The 15,085-nt window shown below is 39.0% G+C and overlaps 2 protein-coding genes across 3 annotated transcripts in view; both read right to left on the reverse strand.

Annotated features, from left to right (window-relative positions):
- The window catches only part of aspm (abnormal spindle microtubule assembly), a 31,811-nt gene extending 29,831 nt beyond the window's left edge, over window positions 1–1,980 (reverse strand). The window contains exons 1-2 of the mRNA XM_002932178.4: window positions 1,528–1,980; window positions 204–347 (exon numbers count right to left, since the gene is read on the reverse strand). Coding sequence (XP_002932224.3) covers window positions 204–347; window positions 1,528–1,767 — 384 coding nt within the window. The 5' untranslated portion in view covers window positions 1,768–1,980. The remainder of the gene's footprint in view (window positions 1–203; window positions 348–1,527) is intronic.
- A 5,232-nt stretch (window positions 1,981–7,212) lies between these two features.
- zbtb41 (zinc finger and BTB domain containing 41) overlaps window positions 7,213–15,085 on the reverse strand; it is a 48,430-nt gene continuing 40,557 nt past the window's right edge. The window contains exons 9-13 of one of the 2 annotated variants that reach the window (XM_031899828.1): window positions 14,171–14,266; window positions 12,481–12,587; window positions 12,215–12,320; window positions 10,947–11,035; window positions 7,213–9,425 (exon numbers count right to left, since the gene is read on the reverse strand). In XM_031899828.1, coding sequence (XP_031755688.1) covers window positions 8,896–9,425; window positions 10,947–11,035; window positions 12,215–12,320; window positions 12,481–12,587; window positions 14,171–14,266 — 928 coding nt within the window. In that variant the 3' untranslated portion in view covers window positions 7,213–8,895. The remainder of the gene's footprint in view (window positions 9,426–10,946; window positions 11,036–12,214; window positions 12,321–12,480; window positions 12,588–14,170; window positions 14,267–15,085) is intronic. The other variant, NM_001123429.1, reaches the window with a different exon arrangement.

Below are 15,085 nucleotides of genomic sequence, written 5' to 3' on the forward strand. Positions count from 1 at the left end.
AAGGGAAAACTAAACAGATTTTTAGGGAGTTAAAAAACTAAAGGTCAGAGTATGAACTCTATATAAAATATTCAAATGTGATTTCATTAGTCTTACTGCAGCTGACTAATCATAAGCAATTACTGATGGGCTACTGATAATATATAAATTAATTAATATTGCTCCATTGTTTGGAATCACGCTTTAGATCTTGATATACTCACCTTTTTCTTGGCCGGCAGCTCCGCACGCCCCAGAAGCACAGCTTGGTGTTTCACAACATCATTAACAATGAAGGTAACAATTTCCCGTACATTTCCTTCCTCCAGTGGGGTCCAGGTAATAGTCAGAGTGATGGTTTCAAATGGCTGAGAAATAAAAAAAAAAAAAAAAACAACAACTATAAAACACCTAGTTCTGAGGGAACCACAAGTGGCATTATACATATACATAGTTCATATAAATTTCATTCTAAAATGTTATGACTGTTGGCAGCTTTCTTATCCCAAGCAGCTAGATACACTGGCTGACAGCACACAGAGCACTTTTTATATATTCCCATTAAAGTCAAAGGGAGAAAGTAGGGGATGAGTAAGCCTCCTAAAGCGAATGACAGTTAGCAAGTTCTACAACTTGCTAACTGTCATTAGCTTTAGGGCAGGGATCCCCAACCTTTTATAGCCATTTTCAAATGGAAAAAGTGTTGGGGAGCAATACAAACATGAAAAAAAGTTTTTGGGGTGCTAATAAAAGCTGTACTTGCCTATGTTTTGCTTTGTTTGGCATTACACTGCAACCAAAACCACCTAACCAGAACTTCAAAAATAAGCACCTGCTTTGAGGCCACCTGGAGCAACATCCAAGGGGATTGGGAGTAATATGCTGCTTGTGAGGCACTGGTTGGTTATCACTGGCTTTAGGGTTATGGCACGCAGGCACAGAAAAGACAAAATGGTTAAATGTAATAGTCTGGTCCAGGGTGGTGCAGACTGATTCTGTATTAAACTCTGGACCTTCCTCCTAACTACACTCACCCAAAACAGATGGTAAACTGGCAGATCCCTAAACAGCACATTACTACTCTGGGCCACAGCTGTAAAGCTCCAGGCCTATAAATGGCTATGATCATGTTTTTTTTTTTAAATCTCACATCTCTTACACTTTAAAAACCAATATATTATTTTCTAAGTAAGATTTATTATCATGCTTTAAACACAGGCTAAAAGTGGATATATAGTCATATGAGGGTGTCATAAATATGATTACAAGATATTTATTTAATAGATTTTTGTCATAAGCCCCTAGCTGGCAGTTAGAATGGGTGCTGCTCTGGGAGAGGGGTACAAAAAAGACACTTTACACCTTGATTCAACTTGAGAACACTTGATTTTATAGGCAATGAAGTCACATAATGCACACTGGCAGCACATGGAATAAACCCCTGGGCACAGCGACAAGACGCTGCATGCAACATTAGCCATGAGATGCGAAACAAGTACATTCAATCTAATGGCAGCGGACACACACTGACAGTAACAGGGATCTCACCGGTATGACAGATTCAGTCTCCACAATGCTGAAGCCGCGGTTCTTGGGCAGTTTAAATACCGCAAGGCTGGCCGGCTCCGGGTTGGGGTTGTGCAGCAATAGGCTGGCGCTTCGTACCGACCCAGGGCGAACGCACCCGAAATTCACGAAAGGCGCACGGGAGAAATGAGTGAGAGAAAGTAACGGAGGTTCATCCGGGGGCGATTTGGGCGCTGGCCCCGGGGGAGATATTCTCAGCATGGCCGGGAGAGCACCGGCAGGCCGAGGGAAATAAACACAATAAATGCCAATGTATTTTCTCTTCAGTCACTCGCTACCTCAGAAGTTTGAAATCAGAGTGATGAGCGCAACGGCCGTGAGTGGTACCCGCCCCTTCCCTCTAGCCAATGGCAGCGCGTACAGACGGAAGAGTACACCCAATCAGGATACAGGCAAGCGACACACGGGAATAGATGGCGGGGTTCCACTGGCGGCTAGGGTTTTATTTTAAAAAAGGCAACGTGTGACGCAATTTTGGGCGGGGCTTTTATTATTGTGGTTGTGCCCCTAGCAACAGGAAAATACGGGGATTGGAATACTCACGCCTTTTCTGTCACTGGGCGGATTGGCATGCTGTTCTGAAGGAGCCCAGGCAGAATGGGATACCGGCCAGCATGCACCCCGCTTTCCACTGGGCAAAGCTGCACCTACTCAGTAATAACCCCTGATCAGAGGATTGCTTTCAGAGTGTTACCTGTAGCTGGCCCTCCCGCAATTTTGGCCTGTTTAATAAATGAACCGTGGCTTTATCAGCATTCTGCAACGTGTAGTTCATGTGAGGGGCCCCACTCTGCCTAGGATCTGCCCCATTCTCCCTGCCCCACCATTCACATAGTTACTAAATCCCAACTCAATGTTACATCAAAGCTCTCAGTTTATTGACTATAGAGAAAGCAGAACCCTGGTGTGGGGGGCCCAGACTGCAGTCTGTTTCCCAGCTGCTCAATGGCTTGTGTCCCTGGCTCCCCAGTCACTCACCTAAATGCAATTGGGGGATGTGAGCGGAGCTGGAGGCCTGCTAGGGGAGCGGGGAGCTGCCCCTGTGTGTGCCAGACCCCATCAAAGGATTGCTGGCAGAGGGGCCCAGAGTGGCTTAGTTATGCCACTGATAGCTCTGCCCATTTACATCACAACCTTTCCCCGCCCTGGCAGGTACCTACCTGAATGATGCATGGTCTCTTGTCCTTTGTTGTTTTCTCTGCATTAAAAGATCTATTCCTATTTGTCCACAATCAGCTCTAACATATTTGTATAAAAGTGATCACTTCCCTCCTCAAGCCTCTTCTTCAGAGAAACAATCCTTAAGGTGACACGCTAAGATCTGCTCGCTTCTCCTGATAAGGCTAATTTGGTCGTTTTGCCCTGTGGGAGAACGACCGATCCAACTAAATTTTTAAACCTGCCAGATCGTGATCTGGCCAGATATCGGTCGGGCAGGCCCGTCGTTAGTGCCCATATACGGCCCGATAAGCTGCCGAATCGGTCTAACTTAAAGTTTTTTTTCTTGAAGTTTCATTTCTTATGCAAATGTAGCACTATGCATACCTCTGCCCTTAATCTTAGGGCCTGAGCACACTTAGGAACACATTTACTAATCCACGAACGTCCGAAAAGCGTCCAAATGCGTTTTATCGTAATGATCAGTATTTTGCGATTTTTTCGGAAACTGTCGCGACTTTTTCGTAGCCGTTCCGACTTTTTCGCAAATTGTCGCGACTTTTTAGTAGCGTTACGACTTGAGCGAATTGTCGCTACTTTTTCGTAGCCATCGCGCCGAGTACAAAAGTTTCGGATTCATTCAAGCTTCGGTATCGTGACTTTCCTTGGGCCAGGTTGGAGCTGCAGAGTGCCATTGAGTCCTATGGGAGACTTTCCTTGGGTCAGGTTGGAGCTGCAGAGTGCCATTGAGCCCTATGGGAGACTTTCCTTGGGCCAGGTTGGAGCTGCAGAGTGCCATTGAGTCCTATGGGAGACTTTCCTTGGGCCGGGTTGGAGCTGCAGAGTGCCATTGAGCCCTATGGGAGACTTTCCTTGGGCCGGGTTGGAGCTGCAGAGTGCCATTGAGTCCTATGGGAGGCTTCCAAAATCATGCTAAGTCTGAAAGTTTTGCCCGCAGTTTAGGAGCGCTCAATATGAAAAAGTCGCAACAAGATACGAGCAAATCGTAACAGCTACGAAAAAGTCGCGACAATTTGCGCAAGTCGTAATGGCTACGAAAAAGTAGCGACAATTTACGAAAAAGACGTAACGGCGACGAAAAAAGACGAAAAAGTCGCAAAATGTTCATTTTCCAATCAGAATTTTTCCGATTCGGATTCGTGGGTTAGTAAATCAGCCCCATAGCATTAGGTCAGCTTCTCTCACCTGCATTTTGAATTCAGAAGCAGATCCGCTCCCTTACACAGCTCCAAATGCTGTGAGTGCCCAGGCCCTTATTCATTTCCCTCCTACAGACAGGTGCCTTTACAGCATACTCAGCGTGTGGCATTACTACTAATTTTAGTTTTTGTGTTAGCAAGCCTTTAAAAAAATCTTGAAGCTAATATGTATCTTATACGTAACTTACACATAAGGAATTACCTTTGGGAACTGCAAGGCTGCTAGTTAATAATGAAAGCTTACTATTGAGATACATGCATTTGGAACTTTTGTTATAATGCAATATATTGCATAATATTGCAAGACCCCTGTTTGTTATAGATTAATGTAGAGCACTGCTTAACTTGTGCTAGCACTAAATGATGGCGATGAATATCTAGTTTGTGTATGTTCTGACCATTAAAGCAGTGCAGCATGTAGTGTATACAAGCTGTGTGTAACTGCACTTTCATCGTGTCCTAGCCGCACAAGTACACCTAACAGCACACCAACTGGTTTTGCTATGCAAGTAAACATTCTAATTATAGGAAATTAAAAACACACACATTGCTATGGTAGTGAATGGTCTCAGCAGAAAAACATAATTTAGAAAGCACTTTAATACCAGTCTTACAATTCATTTAAAAGTCTACATACATAACAAATCACAAGCATTTAAAGTAGGTTTATGCACCAAGCTCATTCTAAACACCCATTAAGCCCGATTCTTCATACTGTTATTTACATACAAACACACAATAGCAAGGAAATGCATCCAAATGCATCCAGAAGAAGAAAAGCAGAAAACAGTCACACTGAATTGGTTTAAAATGTATAAGCAGCAATATGGTCTGTTGTCTTATTACTAAGTATAGGAACGGTCATGTATAATAAGTTGGATGTATAGCATCTGCCTCATATGCATACTACCCCCCCTGTTACTGATTCATACATAAATGCCTTAACTGTTTTTGGTAAATGTTGAAAGATACAGTTACACTACAGTACTTCATTGACCACACACTTGCATTTTCTAGCAGAAGAAAAATATGTGTAAATTTAAAGGGATTCTGTCGTGATTTTTATGGGGTACTTTTTATTTCTAAATTACACTGTTTACATAGCAAATAATTCACTCTACCATTTAAAATTTTATTCTTGAATAAAAAAATGTATTTTTAGCTGTAATATTGGTGTGTAGGCGCCATCTCAGTGCATTGTGCCGGAGTCTGAGCTACATATTAGAACTGCTTTCAGATAACCTATTGTTTCTCCTATTCCCATGTAACTGGAGGAGTCCCGAGCTGGACTTGGATTTCTTACTATTGAGTGCTATTCTGATACCTACTGGGAGCTGCTATCTTGCTCCCTTCCCATTGTTCTGCTGATAGGCTGCTGCAGTGTAGCAGTAAAGTGTGACTGAAGTTTATCAGAGCATAAGACACATGGCTGTGACACCCTGGGAAATGAAGAATATGGCTAGCCCCATGTGAAATGTTAAAATTAAATATAAAAAAAAAAATCTGTCTGCATTTTTGAAAAATGAATTTCAATGCGGGATTCTGCTGGAGAAGCTCTATTAACTAATATGTTTTGAAAAAAAAAACATGCTTTCCCATGACAGTATTCCTTTAAAGATTTGTCTTAGTTAACCTGGTGGCAACAGTACCAACAGTACCCCATTGGTGCAAAACCAAAATGACAAACCAGATAAATTAAGACGCAAGAACAAAGTAAGAAGGAACAAGAAATAAAATGATTAGGCTGGGTCAGAACCATATGTACCAATATTTAACCTTTATCAACCAGACCTGCAGAGCTGTTCCAGAATAACAGGAAAATAACTGGGAAGTAAAGAAGGTATGTGCCAGTAAATGCACCTTTGTAACATTGAAATATGTTTAAAAATAAAAAAAAAACAAATTAACACCTTAATAAACATGTAAAGGTTGTTTTCACCCCTTTAAATAATTTATGTCTTAAGATGAAAATTAACATTTTTAACACACACAAACCAGGATGATGATTCAATACACAACATACAAATGTTTCAGGGCAGGATTTGATGCAACCAATGTTACCCAAAGAATGTTTGCCCAGGACAGGATATGGGCCATGCCATTCACTTGGAGCTGCATCCGCCTCCCAGCAGAAGAAACCCAATTTAATATTTCAGTCTAATATATATATATATATATATATATATATATATATATATATATATATATATATATATATATATATATATATATATATATATATATATATATAAAATCTTTTAGGGATATATCATATATATATAGCTGCCTGCATCCCCTTCCAAATCATCCAAATGTACAGGTTAGGGAGCAGCGGCAAATGAGGCCCTATAGATACTTATACTGAGGGCCATGCTCTTGATATAGTGCTCTTGCCTGAGCAAGGTTACATCTGGTAAGTACATTTAATGTATAATATAATTAATGGATCATTAATTGATCCATTAATAATATACATGGCCAATAAAGAGAGGAAACCTTTTCTTGCTCCTTATTTAATAAGAAGCAAACACATAAAATACCTGTGCTAATTCCTAGGTAGTTCTGATATTAGGAGATAGGACGGCACTTTTAAAAAGGTGCACAGTAAACATACTCACTTCCCCTTATTATGTAGTGCTGCATAGCTTCATTAGCAGGGTAGTTCACTTTAACAAAAGTGTTTTCAAATAGCACATCAGATTTAATGACTTATTTTGACCCCATTTATTTTCTACAGTTTTTCTAAAACGTATGGAAATTTGTTAAATTCCCCCCCCCCCCCCATATTTCCCAGTAGCAGCTTTTTGGCCAACTCAGCAGCTGAGAAATGCCAGCAACTAAAGCATGAAATTGTAAAACAATTGCTTTATAACAGACTTTAGTAACGCTTAAAGGGGCAGTGCACCACCTTGTTCAACACAAGATCATAGCTTGTGCTAAGCATACTTTTTGATTACTATGGCTTTTATTATTTCTTGCACTAAACAGGACAAAGACTGAAACAGAAAGCATTTTCAATCTCCAACTGCCTGTGGTTAAAAAACAAATTCCTACTTATATTAAACAGAAGTGCATAAAGAGCTTACTCTGCCCTTTTAAGCCAGAAAGAGTGCTCAGTAGGGCATAGGAGCTGCTGGTATAAATGGCAGCAACTAATGTACAAAAATAGTAACCATGCCAAGAGATAATTGTTACTGAGCCACTACTGTGAAACATAGGAGACAGGAAAATGAAATTCAGTTTTGTGCATATAAACTACCCCTGTAAATTATTTTATCCAGATAAAGATATAAGACATTGGGCCAGCTTATACTTATAGGGGACAGCTGATTACTTGTAATATCAGATGCATGCTGCTGTTGTTGTTATGTAGCTTCATTTATTACTCTGCCATGCAACATGATCAGAGGGAAATAGCTAACAAGGCCTAAAATATATGGAGTTACTGAGAAACAACACACAAAGCTGCACTTTATATAAAATTACCATTTATTTTAGTGTAATCTCTTCTTGAGCTTTAATTATGGGAAGTGGAAAATACACTGGTAACTATCTTCCTAAGAGGCAGAGATGTGTAGTGTACACTTGAATGTTATATTAGCAATAGGTTGTATTATGTTCTACAACAAATTCACCTATTTGTCTACTAACAAGTGTATTCTGTCTGTAGTAGTATTTAAGTTGCCTCACAGACAGGCAGTGCAATGTACAAGAAGCTTACACACACAGAGCATTATGTAACATACACTAATATTTGTGTATATATATTTACCCCGAGCCACCATAAGACACAGACATTGCATAAAAAATGTTCCTTGGACTTCTTTTAATAACACAATCTTGGGTCTTTACAAACAGCCCCCTAAAAATTAACACAAAGTGCCGAAAGATGTTGTACAGCTGCAACCCCAAACATTCCCCACCATGAATCACCATCTGTAAACAGAGGCTTGAACTGTTGTTCTACGATAGCCGTGAAGACACACACAGCTACTTGTTGTGGCTACAGAAATACACAATGCTGATCATTTACTGATAATTGTCTCTACGTGTGTTATAGCAGAGGCAATTCTCAGCATTGTCTATGGCAGGGTATTTTCTGGTATTTAGTAGCTGTGACAAATAGCTGCTACTAACTAGCTCTGTGTGACTTCACCCTTAGATTGTACAGCTTTTTGTTACACCTTAACTTCTATTATTGTTTAAAGGGATACTGCTGTCAGAATAAAATGTTTACTTAGAATATGTTTAATCTGAGACATTATTTCCATTCACTCTAATTTAGCTGTGAGTGAAAGAGACGTGCTAAGTCAGAAAAATCAAACCCCTAAACTTTTAAAATACATAAATATATGAACTACAAGAGGCAGGAAACATCTTGGTAATGTTAAAGCTTGTATGAAAAAAATAAATAGCATTAAAAAAAAGGAGGGGTGTAGTTATAGGACAACAGTATCACTTTGATTTAAGTTTTTCATTTCCTTTAAATTTCAAACCTGGGTTTATAAAGGTGGATTACAGCTCAGTGCAAGACGCTGACATACAAATGTACAGTTACATGAGTGACTATTGTATTAGCCATGGGTAGACAAAGTAGGCTCTATTGAGAAATGAACTGAATCACTCCAGCTGTATGGCAATGGTATTGCCTTATTGGCACTAGAGGTGAATATCAACAAAACACCATCATTCAGCACATTGAGACTAGGAGGTAAAGTACTTAACAAAACATTATTAGGAGTAGGGGTAAAGTACTTAAGAAGAACATTATGGAAAACATAGACATACACAATTATGAGACTGTATTTTGTTTTCTTAGAGGTTGGTACCTGCCCTTAACCCCATATGTCAGTTTCACGAACAGCAGCAATGCATCTCTGTAAAGGGTGGTGCCAGTCCTTAGCCCTTTATACCAAAGTACGTTTAACTGTGTGGAATGTCTGGGTCACAATTAATGATGTTCTCTTGTGACACTCTGTACAGGGGGTTGAGGGTCCAGCCCAAGCAGTGTTCCAAGATAAGAATGTTCTCTGCTCTCCAAGATTTGATCTGGCCGCACTGGATGCAAAAGGGTGGCTGGCTGTGGCGTTAGCGTGTATTTTTCTAAAAAGGCCAAGTCAGAAGGTTGATATTCTGCTGCTGATGGTAATGCAGATGAACCTGTATGACGCCCTAAATCTGCTTCACTCTCTGCCATTTCAATGGGCACCAAAGTAAGGGGCACACAGATATCTGCACTTGTGTTCTCTGAGACTACCGGAAAACTTTTTGGCTCTTCATCTGCTCCCATCTCTTCTTCTGCTACCTTGGAACCATGAACATGATCAATGTGGTATTTGAGTTTGTCTTTGCGTTTAAAGGTGGCGTTACAGTGCTGGCAGTTAAAGGGACGGGCATCTGAATGAATAACTAGATGCTTGGTGAGTGTTTTCTTGATGCGGAATGACTGGTTGCAGATATGACACTTGTATGGCTTTTCCCCTAAAAAGGAATAAATATTAAAAAAGGTTTTATTATGCTTTGATGCACAAATGAAAAGCCTTTAGCTAAGGGTGGCATGCATTTTTTTTTTAAAAGTTGCTACTGAGTACTGTGGTGAAACTCTTCTGGAAACACAAAATAGAGATCAGTCTTCCGATAGAACAGAATGTAAGGTTGTTCTATAAATCAGAAGATTTGGGGCAAATTTTTCCCATATAAGGATTCTAAGGAGTTTGATTTATTTTTATCTGCACTTTTCTTATGTGTTACAATCAATGACACATTTCTCATAGCAAACACCTGTTCTATTTGGTACAATGTGTTACGACTACTTTGAGGAAACAAATCTCCGTTGTAATCTCCCCGCAATGCCATCCCACCGGCTAGAATGTAAATCGCTTACAGGCAGGTCAGATTCAAAAGCAAACAGTTATGTCCCATATGGCCCCCCCTCAAATCACTGACTGCTAACAGTTGAGAGCTGTAAAGCAGGAAGTAGAGTTTCATTTTTACACTGAACTGGTTAAAGGGGTGGTTCACATTTAATTTAACTTTCAGTATGAAGAACTGCCAATTCTAAGTAATTTTTCAGTTGGCCTTCATTATTTATTTCTTATAGTTTTTGATCTGCCTTCCTTTTTCTTATAACTCTTTGTAGCTTTCAAATGGGGGTCAGTGACCCCGGCAGCCAAAAAACTATTGCTCAGTGAAGCTACAGTTTATTTTTATTGTTACTTTTTGTAACTTGTTTTTTTTTTTTTTTTTACTCAGGTCCTCTCTTATTCATTAACCATCCTTTCATTCAGACTGCTCCCTGGTTGCTAAGGTATTTTGAACCCTAGCAACCAGATAACTGCTGGAACTCCAAACTGCAGAGCTACTGAACAAAAAGTTAAATAACTAAAAAACTAGGGATGCACTGAATCCCGGATTCGGTTTGGGATTCAGGCTGAATCCAGCCTTTTTTTGCAGCGCGCGGCAACTTTTAACCTTTCCCAGATCCTAATTAGTATATGCTAATTAGGATTCAGTTCAGGATTCAGCACAATCCACCAGGGTGATTTCCAGGGTTTGGACGAACTCAAAAAAGTGGGTTCAGTGCATCCTTATAAAAAAACTACAATTTATAAAAAATGAATACCAATTGCAAATTGTCTCTATTACTCTCTACATCATACAAAAAGTTAATTTGAAGATGAACAACCCCTTGAAGGTATGTGGGTATACAATGTATTTATAGAACTCTACTTCTCTACAAAAAAGTAATTGTAAAAGTGGGAGTGGCTACATCGGCAGATCATTCTCTGCAGTTAACAGGTGTCATAAGCAAGAAACTGAAAAGATGAGTGCCCTAGATATGTGTTAATGGATATGTATTTTAAGAGCTTTTAACACTAACCAGCCTGGTGGTTTTTTTTATGGCACATGCCTGTTGTTTTGGCTTCAGTGACCAGCCTCCCTATACCACATAACTGAGCTCACCCTATGCAACATGTACAATTAATATACTGAACAGTTTACCAGAATGCGTCCGGAAATGCATTTCCAGGCTTGATTTTCCCTTAAAAACTTTTTTGCATACTTCACATTGATGAAATGTGGCTTTGTACCTGAAATACACAAAGAACAACAATGCTGCTATGAGTATTTAAATGCAGTGTATTTAACATTATTCATAGTAAAAGATGAAGAAAAAAATATTGACTAATATATTCATAAAGAATACAATGGCAGTGGCAATGAAAGGGGATTGATCAGTGACAAAAAAAAAAAATGACACCACAATAACACCTGAGCAAATTATAATAAGCAGTGTCATCCTGTCATGTTCTGCTATGGGAAGTGGCACTCCTGTGGAAGTGGCAGTCATGTGCCACAGGCCTAAATATATATTCCATTTTGATTATTACTTAATTATACCAACCATACAGATATACAATATATGAGGATGCAATAGGAAGATCATTTTGTATCTGTTTTTAAATACTGTGTTCTGTTCAAAATGTGTTGGTAACAATTTATCATGAAAAATCCTATTTTCCCAAGGGCCAGAGTCATGTAGCTAGGATGTGAGCTTTTTCATAATAATGACCCCATCAAATTCACATTTATGTAGGTACTACACTACTACCAGATGCTGCTTCTTTTAAAGTCTTAAAGGACATGTTAACCCAAAAAAATATTTTTTTGCCTAATAAAAGAAAACTAAGCAACTTTGCAATATAGATTAATTACATATTTGTAATTTGTTGGGTTATTTGTATATATAATTGCTATTAAAAGCAGTGTCTGTCTGTTCTTTTCTATTCTCTGCCCTGGGGGCTCTGGCAATTGCATGGTAGTCTGCATGGTAGCGGAGCAGAATTCTGCCAGTACATTGCTTGAAATCATTTCTTACAGGAGCTTCTATATAATATGATGTTCAGTTTATCTGTAATTCACTCTTACACATTTTACCCTGCCTTCCCCTGCAGTGGATCTCTCTTGAGTTCCACCACTGCGGAACACAGAACAAAGTGCAAGTGCCGAACACAGGTGGAACACATCAATGATCAACTGTAGCAGAAAGGACAAGGGTCCACCAACCTTCTTGGTTTTAGTGCATTTGTGCCCAAGAGGGAACACCTACTATTTTAGTAGCCATAAACTGGCTACGTCAGGTCTATTTCACTATGGCCTTGCTGTTTACTTTGATAATTCATAATTCCTGGTTTTTACATTTTATTTACCATGCTCAGGGCCCTGTCAGATAAACTAACTGTAGCATTAGTGTTGCAATGTTTACTTACTTTTGCCAGACCTTCTCACCAAGATGTACGCTTTTATAATGTACAGTCAAGTGGTCTCGACGTCCAAAACATTTCCCACATTCCTCACACTGATGGGCTTTCTCACCTTAAAAGGGGAAATCAAGGCATATATACTTACTAAGTAAGAAACCATGTCCTTGTGTTACTGTATGTTTTTAATAAATATAAAGATTATATCTATATTGAAGATAAATATCTGACACATTCCAACATTTATAACATTACAAAAAGCTGCATTAAAATACCAGAGTGTATCTTCTTGTGTTTTGTGAGATGATCATGGCGAATGAAAGTCTTCCCACACTCCTCACATTCATATCTCTTGTCATCATGATGGACACGAAGGTGGAGCCTAAAAGAATAAGACAATAATAACACTAAGGGGCTGATTTACTTACCCACGAACGGGTCGAAATGAGTCCGATTGCGTTTTTTTCGTAATGATCGGTATTTTGCGATTTTTTCGTATTTTTTGCGTTTTTTTCGGCTTCTTTACGAATTTTTCGTTACCAATACGATTTTTGCGTAAAAACGCGAGTTTTTCGTAGCCATTACGAAAGTTGCGTAAAATCTGGCGATTTTTCGGAGCGTTAAAACTTGCGCAAAAAGTTGCGCTTTTTTCGTAGCGTTAAAACTTACGCGAAACTTTGCACCTTTTAAGTTTTAACACAAGCCTGATATATCTATGGCCCTGGTATACTGACAGTGAGATGACAAGTCTCATTTACTAACTGTAAATGTTAGAGAAAACATCATACATTAAACATTTGTACCTAAGTTTGTCTCCATAAAATTGCATTTAATTGAAAAGAGAGTTACATTTAATTCCTTGTTGAGCCTGTGTAATACCCAGAACACCACAACTGCAACTTGAGCACATTGATGCAAAGTTTGAGTTTAGCAAAGCTGATAAATGTTGTGGTTGGTTTAATTATGCTAGACTTGTAGAAACATTGGGGGGGGGGATACAACTTCTTAGTAAATGACACCCCACAAGCATTCCAAGTGCCCAGTTGTCAGAATTAAACACAAAAAATACATTTGTTATATGTATTCATTAGCGGTAGAGAGATACTCTTATATTTAAGAATTAGTAGCAGAGGGATGTCCTATATCTGCAGAAATTTACAGGAGCAGTTAAAGGGCCAGTACCCCCACCTTTAAATGTCCTGTGTGTCACATGACTATACCTCATCACCTGAGATATGTACTGTTCCATGCTTGATCCAGGCCTTTTTTCACCCTGGGTCCCTTCTACATGAGCATAAACTCCCCTGCAGTGCACTTGCGGTCCTGTTATATCTCTGTATATCACAGAAGGATACAGTCTGCAAGCACACTTTCTTAGGCTTTTGAGATCAGTGAAAGCTCTATTCTGGGCACATTGGTGACTGAAGCCATAGCAAGAGAGATTTATTGTCGTATGTGGCCAGAACTGAGCCTTAGTGAGTACTCCAGCCTTCAGCACAAAGCCATAAATAAGCAGGCACACTCTTTCATGCTCCCTCCCCCAAAACAAGTGCTTGCAAGACGAGCAGACAAACTTTTGCTGCAAACTCTTGGCTACAGTCTTATGGATAACTGCTTTGACCCAGAAGTCAAGCCAGTAGAGAAGAAACAAGCATGCCGAGCTTTTAAAAGTTTATGGTGTCCAGTTGCCATATGTTGGTAGGTCCACTAGAGCAATGTGATTTACTTTACAAATAAATATACTGGTCAATAAACTAAAGAAGACATTTTGCAGTGTGCAGACCTACTATTGGAAAGGTGCGAATGTGAAATCCGTATTTAACAATTTTAGTTTTACTGATTCTCAACCATAAAGGGGACATTTCAGGCCCACTAATATGAATTTCATATTTTGACTTAATTTCCTTATATAATTACAGGTCATGTTATGTAATTCATCTGTAAATGAGTAAAAACCTTCCTTACCTGTAAGAACTGCCATGACGAAAACTCTGCCCACAGATACTGCAAAGATGAGGCTTTTCCCCACTGTGAATCCTCAAGTGTTCTTTGAGTGTTGTTCTAGAAAAACAAAATAAGAGTTTGTTATCCCATATAATGTTAACATGTCTTTATCACTACATAAAAAATTACTAATAATACACCAATCCTATTTTTCATAGAATAATGGCATTTTAGGAAGGAAATGTTGTGCGACTTTGCAAAGCGAAGTGACACGTCTGTCTTCCCACCGACAATTCACTTTTTTGACAGTGACAGTTTCGGGGAGATCAGTCGCCTGTGGTAGCTGAGATTGCAGGTGTAATCTTCCTGTGTGCCATGGCCCTTACACCATACTAACTGACAATTACAAGTTAAAAGGGCACACGTGTGACAATTATTTACTTTTGCTGCTGAGAATTATAAAAGCACAAACCAACTGCCATGTTTTAGACTATTATCTAAACAAATATTACTTGAATAAATTCCTACACAAAGAAACTCAGTAATGCTGTAGTCCCTAATGGCTAAATTCTTACCTTAGCCAGCAGAAATCTTGTTCAAAATTTTATTAATTTTTCTTATATATAGCATTCCTACATATCATCACCAGGCATAATAGGGTATTCCTGTTTTTTGTTTTTTTTTTTTTTTTCATTTATAGTACAAAACAGTTCATGCTGCATCCGATAAAAATGCTAAGGAGCAGAGGTACATTTAAAAGCAGCTAAATACTTAAACACTGCAATAATTCAAAAAATAAAAGTATGTAAAATTTTAAGCAGACATAAGTTTCATTTTACTTTCCTATATTCTGTCCAGGAAGCCCTATTTCACTACTGGTTAGAGAACCTTCTTTCTATTATTTATAATGGACCTTCATTTTTGTTTTCACAGCTC

This window comes from Xenopus tropicalis, chromosome 4 (assembly GCF_000004195.4).
Source record: "Xenopus tropicalis strain Nigerian chromosome 4, UCB_Xtro_10.0, whole genome shotgun sequence".
Classification (NCBI taxonomy): Eukaryota; Metazoa; Chordata; class Amphibia; order Anura; family Pipidae; genus Xenopus; species Xenopus tropicalis.